Genomic DNA, 16,729 nt, shown 5'->3' with positions numbered 1-16,729 from the left:
AGTTGAGGTGAAGATTAAGTTAAAAAAAAAAAAGTTTTTAAATAGGCTACAGTTATAAAATTGTCATTACTGACATACATTTTTTGATGCATGTATACATACTATGAACTACTATAACATATGTATAAAGTTAGTCCACATCATCTACATATATGTTTATAATATAATAATTTTTAAGATGTCCCAGATGTCCGAAATAACCCCAAAAGTGCCCCCCCCAATTAAGTAAATCACAGTACATTAATCTAATATGAATTTAACTGCCCAAACTGATATACTTAGCCTACTGCGAATTAGAAAGGAGATGTACAGTGATGCAGGGAGGCACAGAGAGGGAGCACATACAGTTAAAAAAGAAAAAAAAGTAGTATGCAGATTTTTTTTTTTTACTAAGTTTACTGTGTTCATATAATTTTAGTAACTTTAAACTTTAATAAGTTTAAAGATCGATTTTGATGTTTATTTTTATTATGATTATGATTTTAAATCCTGTGTTATGCTGCTACTGCAAGAAATAAATGATAAAATGTTACACTTAGCGCTGGTTTTCTAGTTTGATTTTAACCTCATGAAAATCAAAAATGAATAAGAACCCAACAAATAAGCTAATGTTTTAAATCAAGTTTGAAACGTCACACACACACACACACACACACACACACACACACACACACACACAAACAAACAAACAAAAAAACATTTTTCCATCATCATATGTAAATAATCAACAGATTTTTAGAAATGTACCGTGTGTTCTGGTATTTTATTTATGAAATATAGCTGATCACTCTTTAGGAAGTGTAAGAATCGGTAAGCTTTTGATCTGCTCTGATCTGTGATTTGTTAGTTTACAGAGAGTGACCCTGGTGCGCATTAGATCCAAGCTGGGGGTCGCCTAGTGAAGCGAGCGGCTTTTCTTTAATTATGTGGGCAGGCGAGAGGCGCGCGAGGCCAGCTGTTCACCCGACGACGTCATTCAGTCCGCTCAGGTATGACGCTGCGTCAATAGGTTTTTAGCCCCGCCCACACTGCAACAGGCCGTTAGACACAGAATGAAGAGGCGGCGAGGCGCATATATACGCTCTTATTGTGAATAGCCTACTTACCTCCAATTAATATCCCACCGAGGCCAAGCTGGTCCCCCTTCATTTCCCACCCGCAGGGGCTTAAAGAACGTGAATAACAGACATTTTAAAAGAACCGCGCTATTTCAAAGGAAGGGATGCGCGAGCTTTTAAGTAATCGCACCCACCGCAAACTCTGCGCCCTCAGCTGTAGCGAAAAGCCTATAAAAGGATTAACAATTCATGAGAGGCAGGGTATCTAGCCTATCCTTCACTGTCTCTCTGCTGCTCCTTTAGCTAGTAGTTGTGTTACTGTCACTGGTTGAATTATTCTGATTTTTGAAATCCTTTTGCTTATGTTATGAAGAGAAAAACAGATATTAAAACACACAAGCGACATGACCAAATATTTTGCGTTCTTTGCGGCAAAATACCCCGTATGTGCTAATCTTATACATCTACCATTGAACACTTATGTAGAGTATAACCTAGGTTTAATAAATACATATAATGTAAATAGGCTACATGAGATGCCTATCACTTTCTACTAGGCTATACAAAGTGGAACTAAATAACTGATGTTTTAAAGCTACACACACAAACATCACTGTATTTTACAGTAAGCATCAGGTGCGTTTCTAACACACAGTTTCAGTAGAGGTTTGAATAACCTTTGGTGAGGTTTGGGTTAATATGGATGTTGCTTTAATAGTTGAGAATCTTTGTGCTTCCCTCACCTTCCTTTAGTGCTCTCATGTGCGGAAATGCTGGCCAATTTCCAACTGTTTCCAACTGTTTCAGCTAAAAGATTTTATATAAATTGTACAACCTATTTTTATTTTCATTTACTTTAACTATACCAACATTAACCTTTATGTCTATAGTGTAGGCCCAAATACATTTATTTTAGTAGAGGTTGAAGGTCCGAGACTATATTCGGGACATCAAATTCTACAGAACAAAACTGTAAGCTATGAAATTTACAAGTTTAAATCTCAGTTTTATACCCACGTGAGTATATTAATGAGGAAAATGGAGGAGAGAAATGACAGAACACAGAGAGAGAGAGAGAGAGAGAGAGAGAGAGATGGAGGAAACATATCATGTGCTTGTCTTCAGTTTTATTGTCATGTGCACAGTTACTGTGTACAATATGCAGTTCAATACTTACTCAACACTAACTTAACATTATAACATTACAACAATGGACACATCATCATTATGATCTATTATATTATCTACATTAATGGTGAATGTCACCGTAGGCCTATATAAACTGCACCGTTTTAAGATAACACGTGATTAACATTCAGAGACCACAGAAACGATTGCGACATTATAAACATATAATCAGTCAGATATTGTTGACCATAGGGATTGAAATACACGACTGTAAAGGGATATCTTTAAGTTTCGATATGTAATATGCACTGATTTGGATCTGGGATCCTATTGAACTGGGATTTGTAGCAAAAATAACCTAACACGTCTTGACATACAGCCGATCCGCATTATTTCAACATTAAATTCGATTATAATAAACTAGAGCTGGTCTACAGTGATGTGGTTGCAGCGATCAGTAATCTATTGTCCCATGTCCGGATTGGCAACATAAGAAGAAACATCCGCTGCTGAAAGAAGTTCTCTGAAAATCTAATCTCATTCACACCCAAAAGTAGTAATTGCATTGGGAAGAATTATCCCCCAGTAACGGCCATTTAAACCGTCTCTGTTGATCCTCTGATGTGATTCCCATTGAGACTCGTTTTTAGAGCTTATCCATAGGTAACAAAGCGAGGCAAAGAAGCGCAGAAAAGCTGGGTTTGTCCAGGCTTCGCCTTAGCTGGGTTAAGCCATTTTCTTTGATCCAAAGGAAATAAGAAACGAGATAGTTGCCTTGGATTAAAAAAATTGGTTTTGTTACTTCCAAGTTAATTTACTGAACTTCGAAAACGCGTTGATACCATTACATAATCTGCCAAAATGTACATTTCCGTGTTTGTGCATTTGCCATTAGTACAATGAACATTTCTGATTTTATTCCATAAGAAGCTCGAGTTACACAATATTTTTGAGAACTATATATGCCTATTTCTCTTGGATTCAGTCTGACTGCAATAAATTTAACAAATTAAGTTCAGTGGCAAGATAGTGATTTTTTAAAATGTATTTTATTCTCTGAACACAATATGGTTTGCTTCTTGTGCTGTAGCAAATTGTAACATAATTCTGTATATAACTAGACATATTTGCAAAGCATATACCAGAGTATAAAAGTGTATCTAAGTTCAGGTTCTTTGGCTGGTGGTGAAAAACATGTTTCCAGATGAGGAAACAGAATTGATGATCAAAGTCTGATCTAAGGCTATTTGAAGCAATTCTTTCATAGCATGTAGAATTATTCTCTGTGTTCCCTTGTTATGTATTATATTATTTATGCTGCAGATCATATTTGTCTGCAGTAACTGGTCTGTTCTGTAAGAGCACTCATCGATTTGTCTTTAATGAAGCAATTTTTAAGCCAAAACCGTTCATTGTTTAGATGAAAGTATATATATATATATATATATATATATATATATATATATATATATATATATATATATAGATAGATAGATAGATGAAAGTGTAAAGTGTATATGTGTAGCAATTTTAAATTTTATTGAAGATTTTCAAATAGTTTAAGTGTTCACTTCACTTCAAATTGTGTTGGAAGAGGGTGCAAAAGACAACAGTTAAGATGAGAGCAAAAAAGCCTAATCACTTATTTGCATCTAAATGTTTTTAAATTAGCCAGGCAGCTGCAGCATTCTGCACATGTTAATGAGATAACAATGAACTTAAGTGGAACATTAGTGAACTGAAAGTCTGGAAATGTTTGGCCTATTTGCAGCTTATAAGACTAAACTTTCAGAGGAATTCTGAGGAGTAATGTTTTGAAATATGCCTCACGAAATAAATGGATGGTTATGTAAAAGACAGAACAAATTCAACAAAGCAACTTGTTCAAGAATATATCCCTAGACAGGTTTATTCTTTCAATATATACATATATATACACACACTTTACTTTGGCTACACTTGACTAGAAGAAGTCAAAGCCTGTGCTGTCAAGAAAAACCACAGCACGTATAAAAACAGTAAAAGAAAAAAAAAAAAAATCAACCAGACTACTGGAAGTGTCTCTCAATTATCAATTAACACTATCTCAAATCTGATAAAAATCATTTTAGTTTGATTAAGTTAATGCTTCTTGAGCCATTAGAAAGTTCCATAATCATTTCATTGATTGAAGTACAAAAAGGTATGGAATTTTTTTTTTTTCAAAATTGCTTGCATCCTCCAAAAATTAGTATTTCAAAAATTAGAAACACGTCACAAAAATATATGCTATGAAGTACAAAATATATATGTGACACACACAGATTGTTGTCATTGTCCATATCAAAATAAAGATTTCAGTAGCTATTGTACAAAATCCACATATTTACATATGCTGCACATTTCACAGTCTTTTGCATGTAAATGAGTCATAAACATTATGAGCTCTTGATAAATTCAATCTGTGAATGATTTTGATCAGTTTTTGGATGACATTTAATGATGGTTTGTCTCTACTGTGGCCAAGGCCTCCACACAGAATCACTTGACATCAAAGGCAGTTTAGAGCTGGAAGCTGTCATCTTTGTAGGCTCATATATGGCAGTACTTTGAGAAATTAAGGACTGATCCAATGCCATGCAGGAGCTGGTCGACTCCACATAAGTAAATGCCTGCTGCCCTGGTATAGACTCACCATCATGTCTGAGGTGCAGAGCGGGCACTAGGTGACTTTGAATTGAATGGTCTTTAAGTTCCTGTTGCATGGTCACCTGCATGTTCCCCTCTAACTCTTGGCTCTTGCTTGCAATAAAATTACTAACTCTGAGCAGACATGTTCTCATGCCATCATGGTAGTTCAGTTGGCGTTTACAAGGCGATCCCAGCTCATCTTCTTCCTCATATTTTCTCTTTCCTTTTTTGATCGGATACGAGTATGGTCTGGATTGCTGCTCAGCCTTCAAGAAATTAACAACACTCTCCAGGATTTCAGCTTTTTCCACTTTGGGGTTCTTCAGTTTCTTTAAAATGGAGAATACATAAATACTGTTTTATATCAACTGAAATGTTTGGACAAAGACATTTAACATGACTGGAAAAAAATTGCATGTTTATGCACTTGACATGAAGTTCAGAACATACCTCATTACATGTGTTCTCCGCCAACAGAAGCCTCAATGTTTCCAAACTCTGGTTAATACGGTCTCTCCTCCGCTTCTCCATGAGAGGTTTGGGAACCTATAGCGAATAATGGATTGTACAAAATCATCATCAAATTATTAGAAAAATCGCTGAAAATGTCGTTTTTGATTTATTATGTGATTCAAAGATAAGAAAGACATAGGCTATTTTTGCTTCTGAAAGTTAATTTTACAGAAATTTATTAATATGCATTAATGACAGTATTCAATACTCATACTTAAAATAAATAAATAAATAAATAAACCCCCAAAACACAATTTACAATTATTGAGTGAAGTAACCTATCATGTCATGAATTAGATGTAGACAGCTCATATAATAGATATCTATGGTTTGCAAGTCCGTTTTTAAGTTTTCTTACCCGTTTCACCAAATCTGTCTGGTCAGGTACATCACTAGACATCGTCCTCATATTTGAAGACACTCACCGCACCAGACCTACTTCAGCATAAGATATTAACAACGTTTTGAATTTAAGCCCATTTTATACGCTGAAGCCACACACAATCCCCGCCCATGAGTTTACCCAACCAATAGTGATCACGGCCCCCATAAAAACCACACCCTTCGTTAATATTCAAACAGGAACGTTTATATTAATGAACTATAGTAATGTTTATCATAAAACAATTAAGATGCCCGATAGTGTGTGAAAAGTAAAGAACGATTTGATCTATAATGCTTACACACACACACACACACACACACACACATATATATATATATATATATATATATATATATATATATATATATATATATATATATATATATATATATATATATATATATATATCACTAAAAATCTGAAGAGCTAGTTTCTTTTTCTTTTTTGTCAGTGCTCAGTGGAAGGTTTTTGTGTATGCTCCATTGGGCATTAAATTTAATTAAAGATTTAAAACAAACTTTAACATGTAGGCCTTCGCTATAGAACATTTTACAACGTCAAAAAGGGGATCGGAATAATGTAATTTGTATGAAATTACATTAATCCACATTCCAAACGTCCAAAATCTATTACCTATGACATTTCCAGACCACTCATCATGGGAAAAAAGTCGGAAAATAGCCATTTTTTTGGTATTTAGTACTGGCAACTGATAAGGAGACTATGCTTGAGCAGTGAATATTAACCCCACTGTGTTCTCCAGATAATAACTGCCTAATACAATGTTACCAGTTTACAGAGAAGGCTCAAAAATAACCTTAAGCAGGAGCCGAGACACGTTCCCACGACACGACTACAAATGCTTCAGTCAGCTAATCAATTTCAGTTCAAAGAAATTCTTCCTTGATTCCTAAAGTTAGGTTCCTGCATAGGACCTTTAATGGTTCCTTCAGATTTCCTGAACCACAGTGGAAATAAACGTTTTTCACCATCTTGTTATATCCATGTATTTAATGTGCAGTCTCTATTATTTTTGTACATTATTATGGGTAATGAATTTAATCTGGATTTCAGAGAGTGTAGATTGCATTTCAAAACTACTTGTTTAGGGGTTAACCTACAGTTAAACCAACTACAATTCGGGTGTGTCTACATGCTAACTGTTGACTTTTCTCACCAATTCCTTCTCACTTAAGCTATTCATGCACACTTAACGGAATGGTGCTAAACGTTTGGCCATTGCACTTCTGCCATATCCCTCCACCTACCTACACACCAGCCACTCTTTTGTGGACCCCCGTTCTACCGTGGCCACGTGCGGAATTCTCACGTCACATGTTTCGTGATTTTCAGTTACGTACACCATTAAATGTAAAATATAATGGACTACAATCCCCACAATAGACTCTTAGAATAATCTGCAGTACTTATGCAGCGCGCGCTTAAAAAAAATCTTTAGGAATTCCATAGCCTTAACGAGAACAGTGTTAATTCTGGGAACATGAACATAAATGCATACCTTACAAATGGGGTTTTAAAATAAAAGCATTGTCTAACATGGCAATGTTGGAGTAAATCTACATTATATTTAACAGGCTATATTCTAGTGGTTTAAGTGCACTTCTTGACCCATATTCTACATAATCTATGGTGAGAGATGAGTTGATTTCTTCTGAGATATCTGTAAGAAACTGGGACATGCACAGACGTGTTAACAGGCCACAATTAACACCGCCAATCACCTGTTTCTGTCATGAATCAGGAATACACAAGAAACACATAACGCTTGGAATTAATTCTTGGATTTAGTGCGTATTCCCCATCAGACTGGCGTTCTTTGCAGCATTAAATACAATACTGAAGATTTGATGGATTTATGTAAAGTAGTGCATGACGCATGGTCTATCCACAACACTATGTGTAGCCTGAATACTGCTATTCCACTGTAAAACTTTGCCCCTAGCTCGACCTAAAAGTCGAGAATTTGCTGCACAGCTGGTCCCATAAGTTCACGAAGAGTCCACATTCACACCTAACGACTGCCATGGAATGGTTAGGCACAAGGTCTTAGTGCCTAATGTGACACTTCACCTCGGTTCTCACGATAAGATTTCCTTAGGAATACTTGTATTCCACGTTATGGGGGAGAAAAAAAAACGTTTTATCGACGGAAAGCAAGTGATATCAAACCTATAATCAATTAAGCGAATATATTTCAATTTGTACCAAAGGTTTAGTGGTTAAATGAAACTTCTTTCCAAAGAAGTCACGTGTGTAAGTAAGTTAATTGTTGACTCTCTCTCTAAGCCTTTCTCACCTAACGCACTTCATTCACATACAAGCACACTTAACAGAACGCTGCTAAACGTTTGGCCTTTACACCACTGGTTTATCCCCCCTCCCACATAAACACGAATCACTTTACCAAACATAAACGTCTCGTTTCCTCCTGGATTTTCCACAGCTGAATAGAATACAACAACAATATATTTTACGTTATAAAACCCCAAAATATCTGATTATGCATGCAGGCTACGTAAGTGTACATTTGATTCTGTAGCCTATATTTGAAGCTTATATTTTTTATTATGTCAGATATTGCAGCACGCTTAAAAGGTGTTTAAAATATTTATTTTTTAAAATTTTTTTTTTAAAGGTTGAACTACTTTGCTGGCTCACAATTCCCAAAGCATATGATAGAGGAAATTGACATATTGTGTTCTAATCTATATTACATTATTGCGTCACACTATTAGGATATAGTTACTGCTTTCAATAACCTTCTAAATTAAGCTCATGACTATATAGCAAGTGAACTAACAAAGTAAACAAACAAACAAAAAAAATGAGCACACCTCTTTCCATAAATAGGTACTAATAATATTCTGTCCCAAACTGAAACTTTTTAATCATTAAGCTTGAAGACAATGCCATACAGTATAACAATATATGCTAAAACAATCGAAAATAGAAACAAACCAATATTTGGATACCCAGTACAGTTTGTTTTGTTTTTTTCTTCTCGCACAGGGATGGAATTCGTCCAAGGTGCTGACGTCACCCCAGACTCTCAACCAATCAGAAAAGTGTCTCTTGCACCATATAAATTTCAGCCTCAGTTCGCCGCAGTTATTCGTCAGGGAGACATTCTGGAAGATTATTATTTTTTTTATCAAGCAAAAGTATTCAACTCGAGCTTCCGCCATGGCTAAAACCGAAAGTGAGAGAAGAGTAAGTATGATTTATTATCTTACTTCCAAGTCTCTTACTTCTAATCATCTCATTATATAGCCTATGGTATTATAGTTCACGTTGTATTAATATTTAGTGATGTTGTTTTAAAATACAGCTTTAGACAAACTGTTACCCATAGTTTCAAATTGTTCTCTTAGAAACTGAAGCCAGTGATAGAGAAGAAAAGAAGAGATCGAATCAATCAAAACCTTGCCGTGCTCAGAGCTCTGCTGTTCGACAGCACCGCAGATACGGTAAGTAAACTGAGCCATGAGGAAACGTCTTCGAAATGCATTTCATTGTTTTACTTTGGACTATTAGCAACAGCTATTTGTGGTATACATTCTACTACTTGTTTGTAGTAGGCCTATGTCTGCAGTACATCTACCCAGGAGACTTATTCTGTATATTACTTCAACATTAGTAACAAGTAATTAATCTGCATTATTATTATTATTATTATTATTATTATTATTATTAGGGCTGGGTAAAAATATCGATTCTCCGATTTTAATCGATCTTCAATTTAACGAAACAATATCGATTAGGGAAATCCCAGAATACGCGTGCTTTACTCGAGATTATGTGAATATTATCTGTAGTTCTTCTAGCGTCCTGAAGATGTCGCCATCTTTCATGTTTTGAATTTTAAAAACGATTTTATTTTTTGCATGTTTCAAGTTGTTCAATTTGCACATTTACAGTATTTTTATTTTTACAGTAATGTGCACTGTGCAGTTTGGGCTTACCTAAAAAAAACGTACTTAAACATAATTGTGTGGGGCCTATTGTTAATGTAAAAGTGTATTTCAGTAATATAGCTAAGTAGGAAGGTTTCAGTTACCAGCATTTATATTAAAACATGGATTCCATGTCTGCAAAACTAACACTTTCAATGAAATATTGATGACTAATTGATATTGAATCGAAATCGAATCTAAACCATATCAATAAGAATAAAATCGAATTGCCAAATTGGTCGTAATACCCAGCCCTAATTATTATTCCTGCAGTATCAGGCAATAGCCTGTGTTTTTCTACTCCTGCATCTTCCTTTTCTTCAGTAGGATTAACTTTCTCTTTCCTCTCCTTTAAATCACAGCGTTTACAAAACCCCAAACTGGAGAAAGCAGAAATTTTAGACCTGGCTGTTCAATATATACGAAAGAACACACATGACAAAACAGATAAGAAAGGTATATTATACTATATATTATGTTATATTATACTGTTTTGCCGATATTTAACATAAACTTTTCTCTCCTTCTGTAGGGTCTGTTAATCAGACTGTTGTTGATGTCACACATACTCAAACAAACTCATCAAACCCTGGCTCTGCTGCTCACCCCCATCAATGTGTTTCGGACTTCACTTCCTTCATCGGTCAAAAGCACCACTTTGAGAGAGAGAATTACAGAATGAGTCTGGAATACTATCTGCATTGCCACCGGGATCATTCTTCCAGAGCTGGGAAAGAATCCGATACCAAGTCACCCAACTCTCATACTAAACTCTGCTCATCTACAACAGTGTCTCATCCCTACAAACAAGATCTAATTTTCACTGAGTCATGTTCCATTACTTCTAAATCTGCCCTCAAAAATCCCATTTCCTTTACTTCACCAGAACAGCTCTCCCCTCCACCCTCTCCACTCCGCGTACCTTTTGCTCACCCTGTGCCTCCTCCCTCCTCCTCCCCACCTCTCGTTATAACATCATTCTCTGTGTGCAGTCCTGGGAGTTTACCCCAGCTTCATAAATCCAGAGCTCTACCTATGTCAGCATCTCTTAATCTGGAAACAAGAGAAGTGCTCACTCCATCCCAAACAACATGGAGACCGTGGAGCTGAAATGGTATGGAGTGCTGATATCTCAGATCTGACCAAGAGGAAACAATATGGTGCTCATAGACACCTCTAGTGGACACGTGTGGTACCTGAAGGACAGAATATTTGCAGTCATTCAGCTGGCATTCTTTTTAACAAAGTCCAAATGCCTTTGAAAGGCATTTCAATGTTTTGATGTACATACATGATCTATTTATTGACAAATGTGGATGCCTCTATAGGCACCTCACTGTTTGTACATGTATACTGCAAATAGTATTTTACTGTATTGTCACCAGTTATTATTCTTGATTAAAACAATTGACAAATTGTTAACGCTGTCTGTAGTATATTTTCTTTGTTGATCAAGCAATGTATTTTGAAATATACAAAATATGAGCAATACAAATATATTTAAAATAAGCACCAGAAAATAATAATCACTGGGTGATGTAAATATTTTTTTCATGAAATTATAAAATCACAATTTATCACACAGTAACCTTTACAGAACTATTCATAGCAACTAAGTGTGTTAGCATAGCAACCTAATCATAGCAGCATTTTAGAATTTTAACAATATGACCTTTTAAACTGGTTTCAACTTTTTTAATCTAAACTTTTAGCCTTTTAACCTTTACACAATTTATTGCTACATGTTTTAAAATAAATGACAGCAAAACTGTGTAATGTGGTTTAACTATTGTAGCATTGTCAGCAGGCTCTCTCGAGCCAACATGAAAGTTTAGTTATGAACCTTATCCTTCTAGTCTTCTTTTTAAGTTGTTTAAATATTTATACCTTTTTCATGAGTCTCAGTTTTTGTCATTGAAACATGAAAATCGCTACAGACATAGATCCCATATGGGAATGGAGTGCTTGTGCTTTTGGGAAAGATCACAATAAGTAGCAATACTCTGAATGGGTAATTGTTGCATATGGAAGACTACGGGGTGCTTTTTTTTTCTTTTTCTTTTTTGGTTGCATGGACCAAACCACAGGAGTTAGAGACATGAAACTTGAGCATTAATACTTGGGGAATCAGGCTACACACTCTTTGAAACCACTTTGACTATCATAGCAACCACCTAGCAAGGGCAAGCAACCAATAACATAGCAATCACCTAGTAGCACCTTAGCAACCAACTAGAATATCATAGTAACCACCAATAGCAATTTTGCCACCACTTTGAATATCATAGTAACCACCTAGTAACACCTTAACAATGACCTGGAATATCCAAACAACCACCTAGCAAGATTGTGGCAACCAACTGGGATATCATAGCAACCACATAGTAACACCCTAGCAACCAGCTGGAATAGCATAGCAACCACCTTGCAAGACCCTAACAACCAATTTAATTAGCATAGCAACGACCTAGCAACCAAGTGGAATATGATAGCAACAACCTACCAACATCCTACCAACCAATTGGCTAGCATAGCAACCATTAACAACACCCTAGCAACAGACTGGGTTAACATTGTAGGCCCTACTGGTTTAGCATAGGAATGATGTGCAACTTGAAACATGTTTAAACTTTTTTTTAACATAATTTTTTTTATGCATAATAAACTTATAATAAACTTCCTACCAGAATAAATTCCCTGAAATTCCCAAATGGCCAATCCTCTCCTTCAACACAATTATATGTAAACTTAAAGACAATAAATCTTAGCAAATAAGGCATTCAAATTGATCTGGCTTTGACAATTTGCTTTGTTTTCCTTTGCTGCCATCTTGTGTTCGCTACAAGCACACAGAGTTCACTTCCCACATATCATTTGTTTCTTCATTGCCATTCTGATTTACCCATATCGGAGCGGATAGTTTGCCCAAAGCAAATGATCAAACAAGGTTTGTGTAAATATAATGTTTGTGGACGTCAGAAAGAAGACATCTAATTTTGCATGACAAATTAAACTAATCTGTAAATTACAATTTGAACCTGCACATCTCAAGTGATTACAGTAATGTACAATAAAGAGTACACAGCATCTACAATTACTTTAATTACATTTAAAGGGCCTCCATGTCAATATGCCCACATAGACCTAGGTTTGTAAGTATACTTAAGACAGATAACTCTGTTATTAATATAGATAAGACTGGTACTTAACGCAGCCTAAAACAACAAATGGACTCTTTAAACTAGCCACACTGGGGTGACAGGTAAAACTTGTGTCAGTTTTCCAATCCGTAAAATGTCGATATCATCTCTGACTGTTGATATAAAATGCCTTTATCTACTACCCCAATTGGGAGTTATGGTCAGCAGAGGGCATCCTCACATAGAAAAAGGCTATAAATTCAACTGACTCAAGGATAATCACTTCACAGAGACATGCACTCTCAAAAACATAGGGCTCAGCATTGTTGCTGTCCTGACTGGCTTTCTGGCAATAAGCCGAAGACTCAAGACTCTCTTTTATAAATGACAGTATTTCTCTCACACTCTTTCAGCTGGGGATAAGTGTGCGCCCTGTTCCTTATCTGCTGCTCACATCTCTATTACAAGGCCTGAATATTTTCTGCGCAAGGCACCAAGGGATTTAGCTGGAGAAAACAGGCTCTAAGACATGATAGAACATGTCTTCGGATAATGGTTATTTCTTTTTTCTGCCTTTCTGCCTCCTCTTCTCTCATCTTCATGTTCAGAAGCGTCTCTCTGTAGTAGTGCCATTTCTTTTGAGGTGGCTATTGTTCATTGTAAGGCAAGCAAGGAGGCATAGCATGGCAAGATTTGCTTTTCTCCCGTGTCTTTTCACAGTTTTGATCATTGCAATGGCTAACTACAACTCCAGGGCAGCACAAATTACAGATCCCCATAGGCAGGGTAGATGAATGCTTCCAAAATGATTATAATTATGAAGAGTGTTTGGAGTACATAACCATTGTTTAAATATCCATAGATTTCTCAGGACACACTGAATACAGCTAATCTTGTTTGTCACAGCTACTTTAATGCTGACTGTAGTCCATGCATTCCTGATTTGGCCCAAACAGGGAGTGACTTAAAGAAAACATTGAGGAGGAACCAACCTTGGAGAACCAGCCCATTGCTTTTGTTATGGTTTATTGGGCTCGGAGCTAAATACATTTGTGTTGGCACATCTCAAAAGCAATTTGTTGAGGCAGAGCCGCTGTCAAACATTTCCATCACACGTGCACACACTTGTACATGTTGGATGTTGAATGCATGCACAAATAACATTTCATTGGAGGCATTTTTCTAAATCTACACCTTTAGCAAGATTGGCTGGAACTCCCTCATGCTTTTAATAACCAAACAAAACAAAACAAAAAATCTAATTTTGAAAATGGAAAATACATAATACTTCAGATTAGCAGACAGTAATCAGGAAATGCCTACGGCAATGGGATATAGAATTTAAGGGGTATGACTGGCTAAACAAACTTACATTTGAGAACCTTGCATATTTTAACCTGCAATCTTACTCTAGTGACATAAATACAACAGGTATTCAAACATGTTATTTTCCAGCAATCTAAAGACCTCATAAGACTGTATAAATGATTCCTACTTCCTTGTAAGCCTGCTTGGTTAATAGGGCAAAGTGGTCATTTTCATTTCCTCATTCTACAGATTCAAAGTATTTAATTATTAAGAGCTGTAACATTACAGTGGTGGTTAGTATTAGGAACAACTAAGCTCAGGTAAGGCTGACTTTCTGAGAGCATACAAATATTTATTTCAACCGGCGGTATATGTATTGTGATGTTTGTATTTATGAGGATCTGGTGTATTACCTTCATATAGAACTATGTCTAGTATGCTACAAGTAAGCTGTACATTTATACATATACTAACAGAAAAAATATTCAGTATAACCTTATTTGGATAGTTAGCTTCCTTAAAGCCTATATGTAGTATGTATAGACCTAGTGTGTGTATATATATATATATATATATATATATATATATATATATATATATATATATATATATATATATATAGTATATGTATGTATATAATGTATTATACATGGCTCTCCAGGAGAGACTGTACAGTATAATTGATATTTATGCATAGGGTAGGTTTTGCCCTCATTCTGTAATATGATATGTGGTACTGAGAGCGCCATGTAATATTTTAGTATCTAGATAACTCAATGAAGACATGGGTTTTTGGATTCAGTCTAAATGGACACAGAGCAGAAAGACACTCAAGAATGTCAATCTGTCGCTACTCACAAGTAAACACCATTTTCCCCTCTTTCATTTCTCTTTTTTTCTCCTACTGCAAAGGGGGCTTTGAAGTCTATAGAGAAAGAAGTCTTGACTGTAGCAAAATTACCCACAGTCTGGCCTTTTTTTTTTTTTTTTTTTTACGTAAGTCTGGAGGGGCGGGAGAACCACTTTTCCTCGCAGCTCGGCTGGGAGCGTTTAATCTCAGGCCACAAGAGACAGCAGCGCTGACAGACTGACAGGACTATTGGACATGCATTCAGAGAGCCGTTAGGGCCTTAGTGACCCCAAGAGCATATTTTCACTGTCCATGCATCACCACACAAGTAAACACACCACAAAATAGTGCCTAGGTGATAAGCAGAACTTGGACCAAAAAGTTATACTCACTTTAGTCTACAATACCATATGACAAAAAGCTCCATAATCACATTTAATAAGATATGAATATACTCTTCTATCAATCTAGATAATTTGAACATATTTGAGTATTACTAAGGCCTCACTTCTATTTTCATTCTTGCTTAAGAATCCTGTTTGATTATCTCCTTACATATGTTTTTACAAAAAACCTGTTACCATCAGGACGTTTAGGAGAACGTTAGCTATATCAGCACTCTTATAAAATGCTTAAATAGCTGTGCATAGACAAAGTAGTTATTTAAAGTATTATGTAAACAGGGTCCTCTCCCAGTTCTGTAACCCATAGTTAATAGATACTGCATCTGCCTCTAGTCGTTGATAGTCAAAACAAAGCTTACTGAACAATAGCTTTGGAGAGCCAGCATTTTGGCATTAAGATACTATTTTAGCACTTTGATTCTGTTGAATCATAACTGTCAATAGCCTAATGTATGATTTCTCTGTATAAACCTTCAAAGTCTGTTGTTATAAAGCATTTCACTGATGTGCAGAAATAAACCTTTTCATAACTTTCACTGCTTTTATTTTTCTTCATCAAGAATCAAGAATAAGCATATAATGTATTACAATATAAGGTATTAATTACGTAAGTAATGACCAATAAGTGTTTTATTGCGTGTCCTAGTAAAACTTTGTCAGATATATGAGTGTGGCTATAGATATTTTACAAGTTATGCCTTGAGGTTACATGTTAGATGAGCAGTGATGTTTAGAAGCAGTGACACCTTGCTGCCTTGCCTTACCCTGTTTCCCCTTGCCATGGATGGGCTGTGACCCAGCTAGCCTGCAGCCATGCTTACATAAAAAACCTCTACACTGCGCTCTTGTAATTCTTCAAGATGCACTTAACTTCAGTTAGAACTTTACACCCCTCTCCCGTCCCCTCTAACCCCTAGTAAAATCAGGAAAAACATGTCAGTGGTTGACACACAAAAAACCTGATGGCAGTTATTTCTTCCATCCATCCATCCATCTTCTATGCCGCTTATCCTTCCTTCAGGGTCACGGGGAAACCTGAAGCCTATCCCAGAGAGCATTGGGCTCAAGGTGGGGTACACTCTGGACAGGGTACCAATCCATTGCAGGCCACTGTGTCTTCAGAGTTGGGTCCTAGTAATCTTAATCTAGGAAGGGTATACTTCAGAGTATAGTCTTTTTGTACCTTGCCTTAAGTTTGCTCTTTGTCTGACCTCTACCCTCAAATCTTTTCTCCAAGGGAAGCCCTACCGGTAGTACTAAGCTCCCAGTGACAAAGCCCTGAAGTTCAACAAATAGAAC

General features: G+C 36.1%; 2 protein-coding genes across 2 annotated transcripts; one reads left to right on the top strand and one right to left on the bottom strand.

Annotated features, from left to right (window-relative positions):
* Positions 1 to 4,506: 4,506 nt before the first annotated feature.
* Positions 4,507 to 5,907, bottom strand: her5 (hairy-related 5). Its single transcript, XM_017473641.3, has 3 exons — positions 5,728 to 5,907; positions 5,307 to 5,402; positions 4,507 to 5,185 (listed from the first exon to the last, which is right to left on the bottom strand). Exons 1-3 carry the CDS (start codon positions 5,776 to 5,778, stop codon positions 4,679 to 4,681), a joined length of 654 nt encoding a protein of 217 aa, XP_017329130.1. The 5' UTR covers positions 5,779 to 5,907; the 3' UTR covers positions 4,507 to 4,678.
* Positions 5,908 to 8,790: 2,883 nt separating this feature from the next.
* Positions 8,791 to 11,119, top strand: her11 (hairy-related 11). Its single transcript, XM_017473579.3, has 4 exons — positions 8,791 to 8,985; positions 9,147 to 9,242; positions 10,091 to 10,184; positions 10,261 to 11,119. The coding sequence occupies exons 1-4, from the start codon at positions 8,959 to 8,961 to the stop codon at positions 10,836 to 10,838; spliced, it is 795 nt and encodes a 264-aa protein (XP_017329068.1). The 5' UTR covers positions 8,791 to 8,958; the 3' UTR covers positions 10,839 to 11,119.
* Positions 11,120 to 16,729: the final 5,610 nt, after the last annotated feature.

This window comes from Ictalurus punctatus, chromosome 8, assembly GCF_001660625.3.
Source record: "Ictalurus punctatus breed USDA103 chromosome 8, Coco_2.0, whole genome shotgun sequence".
Taxonomy (NCBI): Eukaryota; Metazoa; Chordata; class Actinopteri; order Siluriformes; family Ictaluridae; genus Ictalurus; species Ictalurus punctatus.
This window is presented reverse-complemented; position numbering and strand designations above follow the sequence as displayed.